At 44.1% G+C, this 20,023-nt stretch overlaps 1 protein-coding gene across 2 annotated transcripts in view; it reads right to left on the reverse strand.

The window, feature by feature from the left end:
• ngef (neuronal guanine nucleotide exchange factor) overlaps positions 1-20,023 on the reverse strand; it is a 44,170-nt gene that overhangs the window by 21,419 nt on the left and 2,728 nt on the right. For both annotated transcript variants that reach the window (XR_012770316.1, XM_075474166.1), the window contains exons 2-4: positions 18,754-18,859; positions 2,398-2,739; positions 1,943-2,007 (exon numbers count right to left, since the gene is read on the reverse strand). Coding sequence is in view for 1 of the 2 variants with exons in the window: in XM_075474166.1 (XP_075330281.1) it covers positions 1,943-2,007; positions 2,398-2,739; positions 18,754-18,859 (513 nt within the window). In the remaining variant the exon portion in view is untranslated. The remainder of the gene's footprint in view (positions 1-1,942; positions 2,008-2,397; positions 2,740-18,753; positions 18,860-20,023) is intronic.

A 20,023-nucleotide genomic window follows, 5' to 3' on the forward strand; every position in this document is an offset into this window, starting at 1 on the left:
TACAAATAGAGAGAGTGCAAAGTGCAGGTTAGGCATTTTATAGTGTCAAATAGATGTTAAACAGATGAGTTTTCAAGAGATTACTGGTAGAAAAGGAAACCCCTACTTTGATAGCACTTGGCAGCATATTCCCCCATCGTACAACTACAAATTAAAACATTCTGGGAGACCAGCAAATAGATTGTTGCAAATTTGTCGCAGTGACAAAAGATAACCATGAACTATCTTCTGTGCTGGACTACGTCAGCTTCTGTGTGGACAATGTCACAACCCATAAGTACATCCGTACTTTTCCAAACGGTTAACCTTGGATGAACAGGGGAGTCCAAAGGCAATCACAGACTACAAAAGCAACTACTCTTGTCTGTCAACAGGAGAATTGTGCGCAGCACAACTGGCTACAATCTTTATTAACCTGTTCAATATCTCGCTTGAGCAAGCCACAGTCCCCATGTGTTTGAAATACAGCACCATTGTTTCTGTCCCAAAGCCAGCAGCCATCAAGTCCCTGAATGACTATCATCCAGTGGCCCTCACGCCCATTGTAATGAAGTGCTTTGAGCGTCTGGTCCTTGCACACATCAAAGCTAATGCTTCCCCTCCCTAGACCAACACCAATTTGCATACAGGGCTAAAAGGTGAACTGAGGATGCCCTCTCACAGGGTCTCCACACTGCCCTGTTACACCTGGAGGAATCAAACAGGTCTGTGCGGAGGTTATTCACTGATTACAGATCCGCCTTTAATAATAAACACTCCATAACCGTAACACTGGTGCACCGCAGGGATGTGTGCTCAGGCCCCTCATATACCCCCTTTTCACACGCGACTGCGTACCCATGCACAATACCAACATCATTGTGAAATTCGCAGACAACACTACTGCGATAGGTCATCTCAAACAGCAATTAGGCAGCCTATAGGGAGGAGGTGGGGAATCTGGAACACTGGAGGCATGATAACAATCTAGCCCTAAATTCCAGGAAGGAGGTGACACTGGACTTCAGATGGCGGAGACAAGGGGGCCACCAACCAATCAGCATTGGGGTAGTGATGGTGGAAGTAGTCCAGAGATTCAGATTCGTGGGTGTACACATCAGTCAAGACCTGTCATGGTCAACAAACACATCCGCATTGGCCGGAAAGGGTGTTCAGAGGCTCCACTTCCTGAGGACCCTGAAGAAGGCTCAGCTACCGCAAAAAAACGATGATAAATTTCTACAGGGGGAACCATAGAGTCAGTCATCACGTACTGCATAACAGAAGGGTTCTCTAGCTACACCTCGAACAATACGAAGGCCCTCCAATGCATTATCAGGTCTGCCCAGCAGATTTATTTATTTCTTGCACCTTGTGATTGTAAATATTTAGATATGATTGTATATTTCATATATATAATAGTTGTACATATTTGTTGTACATTTTATCATCCCAGTAGATACGCGTGTAGAAAGCCCCCAGATAGCTCCTAATAACAACAACACGGCAGCTCTGAACTAACAGTGCAATAGTACGCGTTCATTCATTCATTCGTCTTAAAGTGAAATAAAGACAGATAATGCCTTATTTAGAGGCTGTATTGTCTCTGCCCTGTTCTCTCCCCTTATATGGATATGGATCTCGGCTTATCTAAGTATCGTCCGAAGGATGCTGACTTTCACCAAACTGTTATCTGTGAGTAGATGAATGTATTTTATGCCAGCAATAAGGCCCAGGTTTAAAAAAAAAAAAAAAAACGAACTTCTCCTTTAACTGCTTTTATCTATTGTTTTCTACACTGCGTATCTGTTAGCTTGCTCAAAACGATATCTCACTGTACTTGTATAGTGATAATAAAGACTTCTACTCTACTCTACTCTACAGCTATACCACATCCACCCACAGATAAAATATTCCACCCATGGATAAGTGGGTGGAATGATTTATCCTTTGACCTACACACCTATGTTTTTGATGATTTTGAGGTTGTTGGTTTTGGCTTGGGATCTTTCTCCATTGCTCTGCAACCTGAAAGGAAAATACAGAACATACATGTTAGTGCAGACAAGTATGTGTATTTATATTGATTCAATAAATTATGCAAATGAGTGCAGAAATTACAAATATGAATTATCAGTGCCTATCCCATCACAGCTTAAAAAGTAAACTGTTGGTTTTGATGCCTTTTTGGGCTATTTATAATATAAAAGCATCCATCTGAGCACCTACTCAGTCACTTCAATGCCAAATTCACTGTCTCATTTTGTTTTGCATAAAAGTGTAAGTACAAAAAACATTACACATTTCAGTTAGCTTGTTTTGTGTTTGATAGCTATTTCACAATTCAAACAATATAAAAGCATCCTTTCTGATTTTCATGTCTTAAACCTCTCTATCTCTAATTTCATTTGATCTGACCTGAGGTTGATGTTATCCTTGTCTGCTCCGTCAGAACTTGGCTGTTGTGAGTCCATTGTTTTTCCTTCAATCTCCTGTAAAGTGCAAGCTGCTGCTGTTTGTTCTGAGAGCTTATTCATTTCTTCACTATAAATGCTGTGAGTCCGGTAAGTGATCATGTTAGTTGTGAAATCTTTATGCTGGCTGTTGGAGGCAGCTGAAACGTCCACACTCATCCCTCCTCCCACTCCTCTTCTATCCATAGCATCCCTGTTGTTGAAAGCACGTCTGCTACTGGCCTCACCATTGCTTGGCAACAAAGCTCTGGAATGGTGGAGCTGTCGCAAAATCTGGGGGCTTGATCTATTATGAAAAAACAAACAAACAAAAAAGACACCACCTTAAAACTACATTTTCTTTTCCACCTGGAAAACAAAATCATTCAAATCTGAGCATGCTAACCTAAGAAAAACAAGTGCACCCACTTTCATTTTCAAGGCTTTACATATCAAGACACTATTCAAAAGTCTTGTCTTTACCAGTTCTTAGGATGAACATCAACATGTGACATTTTTATATAAGAAAATTAAGCCAAAAGGCATATGTAGTGTGTAAAACTAAGTATTTCCCATGATTCAATAGGGTGTAGAACCCCATTAGGCATTAATACCTTAAAGTTATACAGTGATACAGAATATCTATCAAGTTAAGGACCAACACTGTGATTCTTTATTCAGTCATTCTGTAGTAGATGTGCAGGTGTTCTTGGGATCATTGTCCTATCGCATGGGTAAATTTCAGCCAAGCTTGTGCTCTCAGGGAAATTTGACTCGAGATATCTTGAAATCTTTGGTATAGAGGAGTTAATGGTTTACTCGAAGACTTTAAGGTGCACAGTTCTTTCATCTGCAGAACAAATCCAAATCACAAGCCCTTCACCACTGTGCTTGACAGTTGGTATGTGGAATTTATGCCTGTATATTGGGTTTGGTTTTCACTAACTGTGTCACAGTTCTCTCTGGGTACTGGCTTCCTCCCACTGTCAAAACACATGCATTTTTGGTTCATTTGTGATTCTAAATTGGCACTAGGCAAGGCAAGGCACGTTTATTTGTATAGCACAATTCAACAACAAGATGATTCAAAGTGCTTTACAGAGAAATAAAACGCACGATTTAAATTTTAAACAAAAAAGAAAGTAATAAGAACAATAGATAAAATCAGATAAAATCAGTAGTTAAAATGTGATAAAGTTTTGAAACTCAAGCTTCAGATTTGGAGCTTTATTCAAATGCAGCTGAGAATAGGTGTGTCTTCAACCAGGACTTAAACACACTGAGTGTTTCAGCTGATCTGAGGCTTTCTGGGAGTTTGTTCCAGACATTTGGAGCATAGAAGCTGAATGCAGCTTCTCCATGTCTGGTTCTGACTCTGGGAACTGATAAAAGACCGGATCCAGATGACCTGAGGGGTTTGGAAGGTTCATACTGGGTCAGGAGGTCACTGGTGTATTCTGGTCCTAGACCATTCAGAGCTTTATAGACCAGCATCAGAACATTAAAGTGTATCCTCTGATGGACAGGCAGTCAGTGTAAAGACCTCAGAGCTGGACTGATGTGGTCCACTTTTTTGGTCTTAGTGAGGACTCGAGCAGCAGAGTTCTGAACAAGCTGCAGTTGTCTAACGGACTTTTTAGGTAGACCTGTAAAAATACTGTTACAGTAGTCAAGCCTACTAAAGATGAATGCATGGACTAGTTTTTCCAGGTCCTGCTGTGACAACAAATCTTTTAACCTTGATATATTCTTAAGGTGATAGAAGGCTGACTTTGTTATTGCCTTAATGTGTTTTTCCAAATTTAAGCCTGATTTATGGTCGGTGACGCGAGACGCAACGCGAGACGCAACGCGAGACGCAACGCGAGACGCAACGCGAGACGCAACGCGAGACGCAACGCGAGACGCAACGCGAGACGCAACGCGAGACGCAACGCAAGCCCTTGCGCGGTTGCAAGCCCCCCCTTGCGTGCTTGTGTGTGTCACCTCAATTTTCTAAACTTCACGCAAGACGCTATCTACATCACATCCGGCGGCGTGTTCATTTTCCGGTTTCATCCCCTAATAAAAGACTGCTGTTTTCATAGACATAATATATTATATATTATATATATACATTATATATTATGTCTATGGCTGTTTTCAAACGCCAAGGTAGAAAGCGAAGAAGAAGAAGCATGAATCCACTCGAAGAGAGACTTGGCGAAGAGGTCCCGGCGATGAATTTCCTTTCATCGTAGTAGGCTTGTCATTGAAAAAACCCGCTGCTCCACCTATTGTCCTGGCGGTGAATCGCCACGCAGCACACGCAACCGCCGACAAAGCAAAATGAAGCATAAACGTCTCGAGCCATTAACGCAAGCGCAAGGGCAGTTAAAAGAGGTATAAAATCAGCCTTTAGGTCTGAGTCCATCACTACACCCACATTTCTGGCCTGGTTGGTAGTTTCTAGGTGTATAGATTGAAGTTCTGTGGTGATCTGTAATAGTTTCTCTTTGGCTCCAAAGACAATTACCTCAGTTTTGTTGTGGCACATCCAGTCATTAATCTCCTCAATGCATTTACCAAGAGCCTGTACAGGGCCTCGGTCTCCTGGTGACATTGTAATGTATATCTGCGGGTCATCTGCATAGCTATGGTAGTTTATTTTGTTGTTTTTTATAATCTGTGTCTAATCTGGGAATATGTAGATGTTAAACAGAAGAGGTCCCAGGATGGAACCTTGGGGAACTCCACATGTGACTCTTGTGTGCTCAGATGTAAAGTTACTTATTAACACAAAGTACTTCCTGTTCTCTAAGTATGTTTTGAACCAGTTTAGTACAGTTCCGGAAAGACCCGCCCAGTTTTCCAGTCGTTTCAGTAATATATTGTGGCCAACTGTGTCAAATGCAGCACTGAGATCCAGTAAAACTAAGACTGACATTTTTCCACCATCTGTATTCAGGCATATGTCATTAAACACTTTGGTCAGAGCAGTCTTAGTGCTGTGGTGCTGTCTAAAACCTGACTGGAAGGTGTCATAGCAGTTATTTTGTGTTAAAAAGTAATTAAGCTGTTGAAAAAAATCCCATGATCTTACTTAAAAATGGAAGATTTGAGATGGGCCTGTAGTTGTTCATTTGTTCATTTCAGCAGAGGTTTGATTACAGCTTGGTTTAGTGGCTCTGGAAACACACCTGACATTAAGGACAAGTTCACGATCAGTAACAGGTCTGACTCCAAAATCTTTGAGACCCTTTAGAAAAAAGCTGTTGGCAGGATGTCTAAACAGCAAGAGGAGTAGTTCAGCTGACGTAAGATGTCCTCCAGGTCTTTGCTGTTAATGGGTTGGAACTGTGTCATGGTGTTTAAAGCGGTCTTCGGTGGACACGGTACATAGGCTGAACCTGCTGCTGATGTACCAACTGCTTGTCTAACATTTTGGATTTTGTCTGTGAAGAATTTGGCAAAGTCATTGCAGGCCATGGTGGAATGAAGTTCAGTTGCCACTAACACAGGAGGGTTTGTTAGCCTGTCAACTGTAGCAAATAAGGCCCGAGCATTATGACGGTGTTTGGTGATGATGTCAGAGAAGTAGGACTTTCTTGCATTCCTCAGTTGTAAATTATAAGAGTGAAGTTTCTCTTTATAGATGTTATAATGAATGGAGATTTGTTCTTCTCCATCTGCGCTCCCCTTTCAGACACTCTCTTTTCCCATTTTTCACCAGTGTGGAATTTCGCCATGGAGACTTCTTCCTTCCAGAGATAACCTTCACCTTAATGGGAGCAATAGCATCCATAACATTTAACATTTTAGCATTGAAGCATCTGACGAGCTCATTGACTGAAGCCCCGGACAGGGCAGGTGTTAAAGAGAAGACCTGGTTAAAGATCTCACTACTGTTTTCACTTATACACCGTTTTGAGATCACTGCTGCTGAGACATTTGTGTGCAGTGAAATCGTACTCTCAAAGAAAACACAGGAATAATCAGACAGGCCCACATCAGACACAGTAACCTTTGAAATGCTCAGACCCTTAGAGATCAGTAAGTCATCAAAAAAGTCTGCACAGTATTTGGGGGGGGCTGTAAACATTCAGAAACAGAACTCTGGATGAGGCCTTCAGCTGTACAGCCACATATTCAAAGGACTGAAAACCTCCAGGAGATAACTGCTTCCATTGACATGATTCATTAAAAAAGACTGCCACCCCTCCTCCTCTCCTGCTCACTCTGGCCTCGCTGATAAAGCTGGAACCAGGAGGGGTAGACTCAATAGCCCCTTTCACACTGAGGAAGAACCCACGTTTAATTCGTGAATTTAGCGTGTCCGCTGTTCCTTTCACACTGACGACCCGGGCTGGCGTGTCAACTCGACTCGCCATTCGACCCGCGTCGGACCCTAGTCTTTTTGCCGAGCCGAGTTTGATGTGAAAGCAATTGACGCGGGTTGGACGTGGGCGTGGTGTGACGTGAGGAGTTTAAAAGACAGGATGGACAGCTGATTCAGAACAACAGCGACAGGTGAGGACAAGTTTCCCTCTGTTTTAGCCTACATCAAGTTCGAGACATTTTTGAAGATGGCCAACTGGGGAGACAAGGAGGTCCGCGAGCTCCTCAGCCTCCGAGCAGAGGACGTTATTTACCGCCACATGTCGGGGACGGTGAAAGATGGACCTCTGCTGGAAGGGCTGGCTGTTCGCGTTCTTCAACTTGAAATTGTCGATGGATTTCCTCAACTTGGAGATTATAGTGCTCTTGTATTCTCCGCATATGTTCTTTGGCGGCATCCCACGTTGTGACCATCCACACCCCATAAAATAACATCTCCATGAACTGCATATACAATTGCAAAAACAAGTCCTCAAGGTGTCCCGCCATCGTTGGTTTGAAAAATTTGATGCAGACAGGTGTATTTAACCCTACCTCTGACACATGGGTTGTGACTACGTCATTGTACACGCCCAGCATTTTATGTGTTTCGTGTGACGCTCTGCCACTAGGCAACGCCCCCTGAACTCGGCTTCAGGCGGCACGGGTCACCCTGACACGCCAAGCTTTCACATTGCTCGACGCGGGACAAAGTGGCAATTTGGACCAGCTAAGGTAGCGGGTCTAAGTGTGAAAGGGGCTAATGAGAACAGCAGCACTGTTATTTTGGTCTAACCAAGTTTCAGTTAAAAACATCAAATCCAGGGTGTGCTCAGTGATAAAATCATTAATTAAAAATGTTTTCCCAGCTAAAGACCTAACGTTTAATAAAGCCAACTTGAGTGTTTTAGAGGTATTATTTCCCCCCTCGTGTTTGGGAGCAGTCTGTGGCACACAAGGTATGTTTACTTTATTTAAAGATATTTTAGAGTGCAACTCTCTGTGTTTTGATTGGGCCACATTTCTCCTTCTGTCACCTAAAAGTACAGAAATTTTAAAACCTTCTAATAAACAGGGTCCCAGCTTGTCCTGGGAAAAGTCACAACTGCCATAATCCTCGCATCCCTCTACACATCACACATCAGACTGCGGAGACAGAACATGATGGCGGTGTGGAGGGACAGGAGGGGGCGGGGCTGGGCGCAGTCGCTTCGGCTGCTCTGCTAGGGGAGGGGCTCGGTGGCAAACCTTTGGCCGCTCTGGTGGGGGGTTTATGGGGGACAAAACGGGATTGGGCTGGGGGGTAGATCTGAGCCCAGCGTTGAATTTCAGGTGAGGGGAGGAGGGAGAAAGGGAGGGTGAGGAGCGCGATGACCTGTCAGGGGTTTGGGGGCCTGGGGAAGGTCCTGGTCCCTGGTCCTGGTCATTGGTGCTGTTGAGAGGGTTGGGGGCAAATAAGGACCCCTCTTCTTGCCTCTGATGTCTCTCCTTTCCGAAGCTCTTCTTGGGTGGGGGCAGATGGAGTTCCTCCTCAAGGTTTCTGCTGGGCTTTGTTTGTTCCTCTCTATGAGATAACTCCTGGTTTATCTCAGTCTTGACACCGAGCACAGATGGAAGACGTAGGAAGTAAAATAAGTTGGAGGTGAACAGTTTCACCCCTGTCTTGTTAAAATTAAATCCATTTGCCTTAAAAAGATGCCCGTGTTCTCAAAAAATTATTAATAAAATGCACTGAGTGGTGCCGATAAAAGCCATTTATTCAGTGCCAACAACCTGCTGAATCTTTCCTCTCCTCCTCTGACGGGTGGTACAGGTCCACTGATGAATACAACTGCATTCAGCGAGCTCACTGCGTTAAATAATTCAATAAAGTCCCATTTCAGAACCTCAGATTGTTGCTTGGACACATCGTTTGACCCTGTATGCAGAACAATGTTTGTCACAGATGGATATTCACCTTCATATTGTTGACCATGTCGCTAGGAAAGCAGAGGACTTTAGTGTGCTTACCGCACATCCTTTGTACATCATTTACGGCAGAGTCACCCACAATCAGAGTTTCAGGCCCAGCCTTTAGCTTTCCTTGTGGCCTTTTACTTTCTGACAGGTTTTCAGTCCTTGCCTTGCTGCTTTGGGATGGATGGTCATCCAATAGAGATCCAGAGTCCTTCGATAGTGGAGCAAATCTGTTCTGCAGTTTCACGTTCGGTTGTTTTGGAGGTTTGTTGTTAACCTTCCCATTCACAGATGTCCAGTCCTGTTTCCTCCTATGTACAGGGGTAGAAGAGCTCCTCTGTCTCGTGGGAAGTGAAGGCCGGTCGGTTTCACATATTTCAGCTCGCTGTGCCCTGCCTGTGATACGTCCTCCCACTTCCAGGAGACATGATTTACTTTTTGGTTTTGCACCAAGATGGTTCCAGGGAGGATTATTATTGGATGATTTATTATAGTGCACAGTCTGCTTTCTTGGTCGTGTTATCTGTGCTCCTTAGCTGTGTGTTAGCTTGCTCATCTCCACCAGTGTTCGAACTACGGGGGGACTCGGGGGGATCGGAGACCCCCTGAAACTGACACAAGACTCCCCGAAAACATGATTTGGGAAATGTTGGGGGGTCTCTAAAATATTGGCAAAATGTGATTTCCCCTGATGAGTTATGATTGCAGACGCGATGTGTGTGTGGAGGTGTGGAGCCTGTGTGCGTAATTGGCATAAAGCTGTGCTGTCCGCCGCATATGATTCTGTATAGCTTCTCATGTCAAGCAAGCAACCCCCCCCCGCGCGCGCACGGAAAAAATGGGACCTCCCTGAAAATGTCGGCATAGTTCGAACACTGATCTCCACTATTCTGAATCAATGGCAAGGTTGTTTCATTTCCACACAGTCCATTTACCTCCACATTTACTTCTAAGCGATGGATTTTTGTCTCCAGTATACAATCTTCTGCAGGAGGCTGTAGTAGTCATCTGTGGAGAAGGGAGACATCTTGCTGCTAGTTAGCCTGACGGTCAGCACCTTTCCAGGCTATTTAGCTTTAGCTGAGTGCTAGGTGCCCGGACACTGTAGATCAGGCTTCAGCTGTGTGTAGGCCACGCACACCGAGCGCTGAATATATCCATCCATCCATTCATCCATTATCTTCCGCTGGTCCGGGGATCGGGTCGCGGGGGCAGCAGCTTGAGCAAAGAGACCCAGACGTCCCTGTCCCCGGCCACTTCCTCCAGCTCTTCTGGGGGGACCCCGAGGCGTTCCCAGGCCAGCCGAGAAACATAGTCTCTCCCACGTGTCCTGGGTCTTCCCCGGGGCCTCTTTCCAGTGGGAACACCTCACCGGGGAGGCGTCCAGGAGGCATCCTAACCAGATGCCCGAGCCACCTCATCTGACTCCTCTCGATGCGGAGGAGCAGCGGTTCTACTCCGAGCCCCTCCCGGATGACCGAGCTTCTCACCCTATCTCTAAGGGAGAGCCCAGACACCCTGCGGAGGAAACTCATTTCGGCCGCTTGTATTCGCGATCTCGTTCTTTCGGTCACTACCCACAGCTCGTGACCATAGGTGAGGGTAGGAACATAGATTGACCGGTAAATCGAGAGCCTCGCCTTCTGGCTCAGCTCCTTCTTCACCACGACGGGCCGGCGCAGAGCCCGCATCACTGCGGACGCCGCACCGATCCGTCTGTCAATCTCCTGCTCCATTCGTCCACTCGTGAACAAGACCCCGAGATACTTGAACTCCTCCACTTGGGGAAGGATCTCATTCCCGACCCGGAGAGAGCATTCCACCCTTTTCCGGCCGAAGACCATGGTCTCGGATTTGGAGGTGCAGATTCTCATCCCAGCCGCTTCACACTCGGCTGCGAACCGCTCCAGTGAGAGCTGAAGGTCACGGCCCGATGACGCCAACAGAACCACATCGTCCGCAAAAAGCAGAGACCCGATTCTGAGGTCGCCAAACCGGACCCCCTCAACGCCCTGGCTGCGCCTAGAAATTCTGTCCATAAAAATTATGAACAGAATCGGTGACAAAGGGCAGCCCTGACGGAGTCCAACCCTCACAGGAAACATGTCCGACTTACTGCCGGCAATGCGGACCAAACTCTGATACCGGTCATACAGAGACCGAACAGCCCATATCAAGGGGTCCGGCACTCCATACTCCCGGAGCACCCCCCACAAGAGTCCCCGAGGGACACGGTCGAACGCCTTCTCCAAGTCCACAAAACACATGTAGACCGGTTGGGCGAACTCCCATGCTCCCTCCAGGATCCTGCGGAGGGTATAGAGCTGGTCCACTGTTCCACGGCCAGGACGAAAACCACACTGCACCTCCTGAATCCGAGATTCGACTATCCGGCTGATCCTCCTCTCCAGTACCCCCGAAAAGACCTTACCAGGGAGGCTGAGGAGTGTGATCCCCCTATAGTTGGAACACACCCTCCGGTCCCCCTTTTTAAAGAGGGGGACCACCACCCCGATCTGCCAGTCCAGAGGCACTGCCCCCGATGTCCACGCGATGCTGCAGAGGCGTGTCAACCAAGACAGCCCCACAACATCCAGAGCCTTGAGGAACTCAGGACGGACCTCATCCACCCCAGGGGCCTTGCCACCGAGGAGTTTTTTGACCACCTCGGCAACCTCAGCCCCAGAAATGGGAGGCCCCACGTCCGAGCTCCCCAACTCTGCTTCCTCATCGGAAGGCGTGTCGGTAGGATTGAGGAGGCCCTCGAAGTATTCCCCCCACCGACTCACGACGTCCCTAGTTGAAGTCAGCAGAGCCCCGCCCCCACCATACACAGTGTTGACGGTGCACCGCTTTCCCCCCCAGGCCAGCCGAGAAACATAGTCTCTCCCACGTGTCCCCCCCTGAGCCGCCGGATGAGGGACCAGAATCTCCTCGAGGCCGTCCGGAAGTCGTTCTCCATGGCCTCCCCGAACTCCTCCCAAGCCCGAGTTTTTGCCTCAGCAACCGCCGAGGCTGCGTTCCACTTGGCCTGTCGGTACCCATCAGCTGCTTCCAGAGTCCCACTGGCCAAAAAGGCCCAATAGGACTCCTTCTTCAGCTTGACGGCTTCCCTCACCACTGGGGTCCACCAGCGGGTTCGGGGATTGCCGCCACGACAGGCACCGACCACCTTACGGCCACAGCTCCGGTCGGCCGCCTCAACAATGGAGGCACGGAACATGGCCCATTCGGGCTCAATGTCCCCCACCTCCCCCGGGACATGGTTGAAGCTCTCCTTAGAGGCGATTCCGCCAGCCGTTCCCAACAGACCCTCACAATACGTTTGGGCCTGCCAGGTCTGACCGGCTTCCTCCCCCACCAGCGGAGCCAACTCACCACCAGGTGGTGATCAGTTGACAGCTCCGCCCCTCTCTTCACCCGAGTGTCCAGGACATACGGCCGCAAGTCCGACGATACGACCACAAAGTCGACCATCGAGCTGCGGCCTAGGGTGTCCTGGTGCCAAGTGCACATATGGACACCCTTATGCCTGAACATGGTGTTCGTTATGGACAGTCCGTGACGAGCACAGAAGTCCAACAACAAAACACCACTCTGATTCAGATCGGGGGGGGCGTTCCTCCCAATCACGCCCCTCCAGGTCTCACTGTCATTGCCCACGTGAGCATTGAAGTCCCCCAGGAGGACGAGGGAGTCTCCCGGAGGAGCACTCTCCAGTGCCTCCTCCAGGGACTCAAAAAAGGGTGGGTACTCTGAACTGCTGTTCGGTGCATAAGCACAAACAACAGTCAGGACCCGTCCCCCCACCCTAAGGCGGAGGGAGGCTACCCTCTCATCTACCGGGGTGAACCCCAATGTACAGGCGCACAGCCGGGGGGCAATAAGTATGCCCACACCTGCTCTACGCCTCTCACCGCGGGCAACTCCAGAGTGGAAGAGAGTCCAACCCCTCTCGAGGAGGCTGGTTCCGGAGCCCAAGCCATGCGTCGAGGTGAGTCCGACTATATCTAGCCGGAACCGCTCAGCCTCGCGCACCAGCTCAGGCTCCTTCCCCAGCAGAGAGGTGACGTTCCACGTCCCAAGAGCCAGCTTCAGTAGCCGAGGATCAGACCGCCAAGGTCCCCGCCTTCGGCTGCCGCCTAGCTCAAAATGCACCCGACCCCATGGCCCCTCCCACGGGTGGTGAGCCTGTCGGAAGGGGGACCCGTGTCGTTTCTTCGGGCTGTGCCCGACCGAGCCCCACGGGCACAGACCCGGCCAACAGGCGCTCGCTGACCAGAACCAGGAAATACGACCACATTAGTCCAGTGCTCAGGTCTCTGCACTGGCTTCCTGTCGCTCAGAGAATAGACTTTAAAACAGCTCTGCTTGTGTACAAGTCTGGTCTCGAGCCAAAGTACATCTCTGTACTTTGATTAATTAATCAAATTAATTAATTAATAAATGATTATTTCTATGTTTTATGGAATGATTTTATTTGCCTTCTTGTGATTTTATGTAGCTGTAAAGCACTTTGAATTGCCTTGTGTACGAATTGTGCTCTATAAATAAAATTGCCTTGCCTTTATATACTCAACTTTCAGGGTCAAATTAAATGTACCTTATGATTGGACACTATGTGGTTGTGTCTTAGAATCAGGGTCATCTTTACAGTTTTGTGTATTGAAAGAGACTAATGGAGATCACAGGGAATAAAAGTTTACTGAGATAGCAAAAGCTGTTTTAACAACCACTACTGTATTCCACTCTGGTGACAATACTCCAACTTGCTTGTATAGCTTTAAATTGGAAATTTTAGATTTTTCTTTTACTATTTTTTTTATTATCATTATTTTTTTTGGACAGGACAGAACCTCTCATGCCTTTAAAATTGCTACTACATCTTTTTCGCAGAAATTTTCCAAAGTATGCCAACCAAAGTACACTTTTTCTAGTTTAACAATACAATTCAGTACTACAATATTATAGAATCTTTGTCCACAGCATGAAGGTGTCCAGAATATGTCATCTGTGCAGTTTGCATTTGTAAAATTTAAGTCCTCTGGTTTATTTTTAAAAAAAAATCAGCCCTGGTGTGATTCGTTTAAGCTTGCCTGAAACCTTTCAATAAGCATCAATAGCTATTCAGAGCTTATTTATTCAGGGATTTGAAGCTCAGTTTATGGTACTTGGCAGTTGTTTTAATCATTAATGTTTGGCTGGATGGTTAATAACATATTTTCTGTAATGTGACAAATTCATAATTCATATTAATTTAAACTCAAATTATTTTATTGGGAGCTTACTTTAAGATTTACTTTTTCATTCATTACTGTTTGCATAATAGAGCAGATAATGGGAGAGTAGTCATGAGTACGCATGCACAAGGAGGAAAAAATGTTTTGTTTTTTTAAAAAAAAGAAGAAAAAAAGCTGTATTTCAACTACAATCCACTTCTCAGGATTCAGCCACCTATAAAGTTGTTTCTTGTACACAGACCTCTGAAGTAATGGTAGTGCACTTGTGTTTGACCCACCTAGCCAGGCATTCAAAATGCTAAGACTGCGGGAAAAGTATCACTGAGGGAATATTTTATGTACATAAAGACTGTACTTTTTAATCACAAGCATTTTCACTGCACACTGATTTGCGGCACATTGTCTCAACTGAGAAAACGAGACATTGGTTTGAACATTTAACAGAGCTTGTGTATGTAAGCCTAGTATATGATATGACTGCATGTACAACCACAGGTTATTGCCCATATTATTTGCTGCCACATTTCCTATTTGTGAACCTTTTTTTTCATGATTACTATGGGGACACAATTTTACTAATGAACTGCAATCATGAATGGGATTCAGTTATTAACAAAAGTTTAAATATTCATGGGTTCAGGTTAAGGAGTGGCTACAGTGATATGTTAAAGTATACTATCCAACAGTAGGCATAGGTCAATATATCTGTTCAGTAACATATCTCTCTGCCAACAAGTTTCAGTGTCAGTGGAATGCATTGTGTATCAGGTTTTAGAGATACTGTGGATGACTTGTAATAATAATAATAATAATATATTTTATTTATAAAGCACTTTACATCTACTTAATGATCTCAGAGTGCTACATTTTAAAACTAGCATTAAAAAAAATAAATAAATAAACAAACAGAAAAATTATTTTAAGATTTTTCAATTAAACTAAAGGCTTTTCTAAAAAGTTGAGTTTTCAGGCCTTTTTTAAAAGAATCCACAGTCTGCGGTGCCCTTAGATGGTCAGGGAGAGCATTCCACAGACTGGGTGCAGCTGAGCTGAAGGCGCGGTCGCCCATAGACCTGAGCCTTGTCCTCTGGAGCTGGAGGAGATTGGCCTGTCCAGAGCGGAGATGATGAGAGGAGGAATGGGGGGCGATGAGTTCTTTGAGGTGGGGGGGGGGGGGGGGGGGGGGGGGGGGCAGTGCCAAGGAGGCACTGGTGGGACAGAAGGGAAATTTTGAATTTGATCCTGTATTGGACAGGAAGCCAATGGAGGGATTTGAGGATGGGTGTGATGTGGTGGTACTTCCGCACCCCCATCAGGATCCTGGCAGCACAGTTCTGAATATACTGCAGCTGCTTACACATTACAGCTCGTAAATAGCAAATCAGTTACAATAATAATAATAATAATATATTTAATTTATAAAGCACTTTACATCAATTTAATGACCTCAGAGTGCTACATTTTAAAACTAGCAAAAAAAACAGTCAAATAAAAGTTATCAGTGTAAACAAGTAGAATAACAGACTATGTGCTAATCTTTCAACACAAGTGCCTAAAAATGTTTCAGGGTCTATGAGAAGCTCATGTGGTCATGGGCACAGACACTGGGAAGCTGCAGTCTGACTAATTTCCGCTTGTTTGCAAATAATTCAGTATTCACTGAGCCTCTTGATGAGGTTGAGGGTAAATATTCTGGAAATAAAACAATTTTCAGTCAAATTCTTTGAGACAGGGCTGAGGTTGATGAAAATGATCTTGGACAGCAGGGAATGTAGTTTTACTGACTTTGAGCAGAGGTGCTGATCACATTTACGGTTCAAAAGAAAAGAAAACCATTAAGTAAAACAGGAGGAGTCATTTAAATGGAAACTGCTGTGGATACAAGCACCAAAGAAATTCACAATGCTATTTCAGAATCACTTAAATAGCACAACAATGGCTTAAGAACAGAATAGATTTTAAAGTTCTGCTGCTCGTCTACAAATCACAGAATGGTTTAGGTCCAGAATACATGAATGACATGCTGGCAGAGTATAAACCCAGCAGAGCTCTGAGATCTGCTGACTCAGGTCAGATAGTGGAGCCCAGAGTTCAAACTGGACCCGCTGAAGCAGCTTTTAGCTGTTATGCTGCACACAACTGGAACAAACTACCAGCAGAACTGAAATCATCCCCAACTGTAAGCACTTTTAAATCCAGGTTAAAATCATTTCTCTTTCGGTGTGCGTATGGTTGAGTTTATATTTTTCTTTTTCCCCTCTTCTGTGATGCTTTTAACTGTGTTTTCATTTTTATTCTATTTTTTTTTCTCTTTAAATTGCTTGTTTTTATGCTGCTTTATGCTGTTCTTTTAAATGCCTTATCTTTATGTAAAGCACATTGAGTTGCCTGTGGTATGAAATGTGCTATATAAATAAAGATGCCTTGCCTTGCCTTAACTGCAGTGGTCAGTGGAATTAGATGGACTCAATTAAAACTACTTAGAACAGGACAACAAGAAAAGGGACATTTTTAACCTATAAATCAAGTACATGCTCAAAAATTTAATTTCACTTTTTTTTACTACACTTTCTTAACTGCAGAATATTCATGTCAACACCTAGTGGCAACATTAAAGTGATAGTCCGGAGTAGATTCAACCTGGGGTCATTTGAACCGTGACATCCAGCCAAGTAGCCCACCCGCAGTTTTTTCGATATTGACTGAACATCAGCTGAGTTACTGAGTTATCCCGAATAGCTTCGTACAAGGGTTAATGGATCCTGGTCCGTATCTCCAAAATTACCACACTAAAATCACATGCCATGACACCAAACTTCTACAGTAGTACAAATATGGTCTGTACTCACAAAACGATGCATTTGGAAGTTTGAAAATAGTCCAGGAGTTTATTATTATCAACACAAGCCTAATAGCTTCTCTGCTGCTAAAGCTGCGTCGACGTCACTTCTGGGAGCTGGGAGCTTCAAAGTAAGATGAGGGTTGATCTACTACTGTAGACAACAAAGTATATGCTATATTCTACATGGTTTTTTATGAATTTTTATGTTGTAGAGTTGTGAATTTATTTTATCAATGGAGAAATTGAGCAGCCTTGCTTTGTTGTCTACAGTAGTAGATCAGCCCTCATCTTACTTTGAAGCTCCCAGCTCCCAGAAGTGACGTCGACGCAGCTTTAGCAGCAGAGAAGCTATCAGGCTTGTGTTGATAATAATAAACTCCTGGACTATTTTCAAACTTCCAAATGCATCGTTTTGTGAGTACAGACCATATTTGTACTACTGTAGAAGTTTGGTGTCATGGCATGTGATTTTAGTGTGGTAATTTTGGAGATACTGCCAGGATCCATTAACCCTTGTACGAAGCTATTCGGGATAACTCAGTAACTCAGCTGATGTTCAGTCAATATCGAAAAAACTTCGGGTGGGCTACTTGGCTGGATATCACGGTTCAAATGACCCCAGGTTGAATCTACTCCGAACCATCTCTTTAACTGTGTTTTTTTGCTCAAGCTGCTATGAAATATTTCAGGTTTGGATTGTTTTAGGTAGCCAAAAAATGTGCTGTTTTGCTGGCCCCTTTCTGAATAACTTTTATCTTTTGACCGGCAAAAAACCTTCTGATTCTCCAAACTAACAGCCGTCTATCTCTCTATCTACTGTAGGTGAGACACTGACTGCATAGTACTGCACACGACCCCACTTAAAAAAAGAAAAGAAAAAATAATAATCACTTGTTTTATGTTCAACTTTAATGAATTTCGTGTTATTACTCCGTATAAGCATGCAGATGGTACTGAAAATAAAATGTGTTTCCTATCAAATTATTCATTTGTGTTTTCATTTATTTTCTTAATGGTTTTATTTCAGTGTCTAATATATTAAAGTGTACAGAGCAATATTGGGACTGTTTATTAGATTATTATTGTTTATTTTGTGCCAAGACCCGCATTCCTCATTAGATGTTTCCTGTTTTGTATCACATTTTCTGCCTAATATCTGGCAAGTAAAATACAATGAAGGAAAACAAAGACCCCCTCACCCCCAAAAAAGATATTTCAAGTAAGCTCTGTGCATGCTTTGAGTCAATTATTCAACTGGTGCTCACTGAGTGCTCAGCAGGGGGCAGCTCATTGCTCTTTTGTTCACTATCACAGCTATGCAGCTGGATCAAGGTTACTCATACTCATGGCTATTCGATTCGTTCTGGTGTTCTTTCTATATTTTCCCCTCTTAATTCCTTGTAATGATATTGCTGGTGCAAGACTATAAAGGGATAAAAGCAAACAAACACAGTTCCGTAGAAAGTTCCCTTGTTGTGGTTTTACATTCTGAAAAACTACTCCATCTGTCAGTATTGAAATAGTTTCTCTTTGTTTTAAGGCCCTTTTACTAGAAACGGTGAAAAAGTCAACATTCTTATAAGTTTCTTTGTTTTGCTTTGTTTTGTTTAAGAAAAAAAAGTCAGTGACTTTGACAAAGAATTCTTTCACATTTAACTCATCTATTGCAACCTCAGGCCACAGGTAAATGAGTTTATCACACTGGTTCTTCTATTTCTTGTGGTCACAGTCATATGAGATGGGTTTTTTTCTGACAAGAAATTACTCTTAAGAGAGACAAGACATTTTTATGTGCTAATTACTGAAGTATGACAAAAGTGTGTAATGTGTTTGAACAAGGATTGCACTGTACAGTATGTGCTTGTTTGTTTTATGGGTGTGTTTGTATTCAGCAAAAGGGTTGGGCGATGTAGGCATGCAGACTCACCGTTTAGTGCCTGGCAACAAAGGTGATTTCTGGGCTGTGGGAACATAAGAGGAGGAAACTCCTGCTCTACTGGAGGGACTGTGGTCTAAGCCAGAGATAGTAGAATCTGACGAGAAGTGGAGAGAAAGAAACAGTCAAATGTTGATGATAATGTGCTCCAGTGAAGAGAGAAAAAAATTGAATACAGCAGTTATTGCTGCCTTATTAAAGACATACATTCATACCCTCACACACACGACACAGTCCTCCTTTGAGTCTCTGAGTTATGATAGCTTTTTACTTCAGTCAGTACATCTCAGTCATCTCATAGTAGATATTTGTAATAGCAACATCAGGAATGACTTAATAATTCCATTTGCAAAAACGTAACTTATGATTAACAGCAGCATGTCCATTCAACAGAAGAGTATCTTATGTGAAAAGTCATTTTGTGGTAAAACTATTGTCCAAAAATTGAACAATCCTAATTTTTGTGGGTCTTTAGACAGCCTACAAAATACAGAAAATTAAACTCCCACTAATAATGCACACTCTGAAGAAAAGAAAAAAGCAATGCGCAGGTCTGAGTGATTTTTACACAGATACACTCACAAAGGGAGGTAGAGAAATAGCGCAATTCAAATCGACTGATCTGGAAAAAAAAATGTTTGGGGAGCTATGAAAATAAGGCACAATAAGCTATTTTAATTCTAAGATTTGTGAAAGTGGCCCTTAATGGCAGGGTATGCGCCACAGGCATTTACGCTTGCTTTAATTAAACATTCAATGAAAAATATTTTTGATCAAAATGTTCTCTCCAATTATTGACTTGCAGACATGTGAAAAACAAAGCAGATTTCATGTATCAGGACATATTAAAAAATAATCTGTTCTTTATCAGGTCTTACATATAGGTTAATGCTAACTCAGATAAACAACAACACATGACATATTACAGTGTCATCATCTATTTAGCAAAAGCTGAGCCAGAATGCAGAAACAGTGTGTCGGAAACTAATCACAAACATTTATCGACAAAGAGAAGTGAAAAATGATTGAGTTCCCATCAGTGGGATCCAGTTTGAGCTTTCATCCTATTATCAAGTTGATGTTGAGTGATGTCACGAGTAAACACAGAAGTGGAGGAGTGCTGTGAAATAAGTCAGCTAAAATTAGGGCCTGTTAGACCTGAAGTATACCAAGAAACACCCACATAAAAGCCAAGAAGGAAGTACTTTCCTTTATCGTGAGGACTTTGAGACAATTTTGTTATGCTGCGTGTCTTATCATC

Source organism: Odontesthes bonariensis, chromosome 9 (genome assembly GCF_027942865.1).
Source record: "Odontesthes bonariensis isolate fOdoBon6 chromosome 9, fOdoBon6.hap1, whole genome shotgun sequence".
In the NCBI taxonomy this organism is placed as follows: domain Eukaryota; kingdom Metazoa; phylum Chordata; class Actinopteri; order Atheriniformes; family Atherinopsidae; genus Odontesthes; species Odontesthes bonariensis.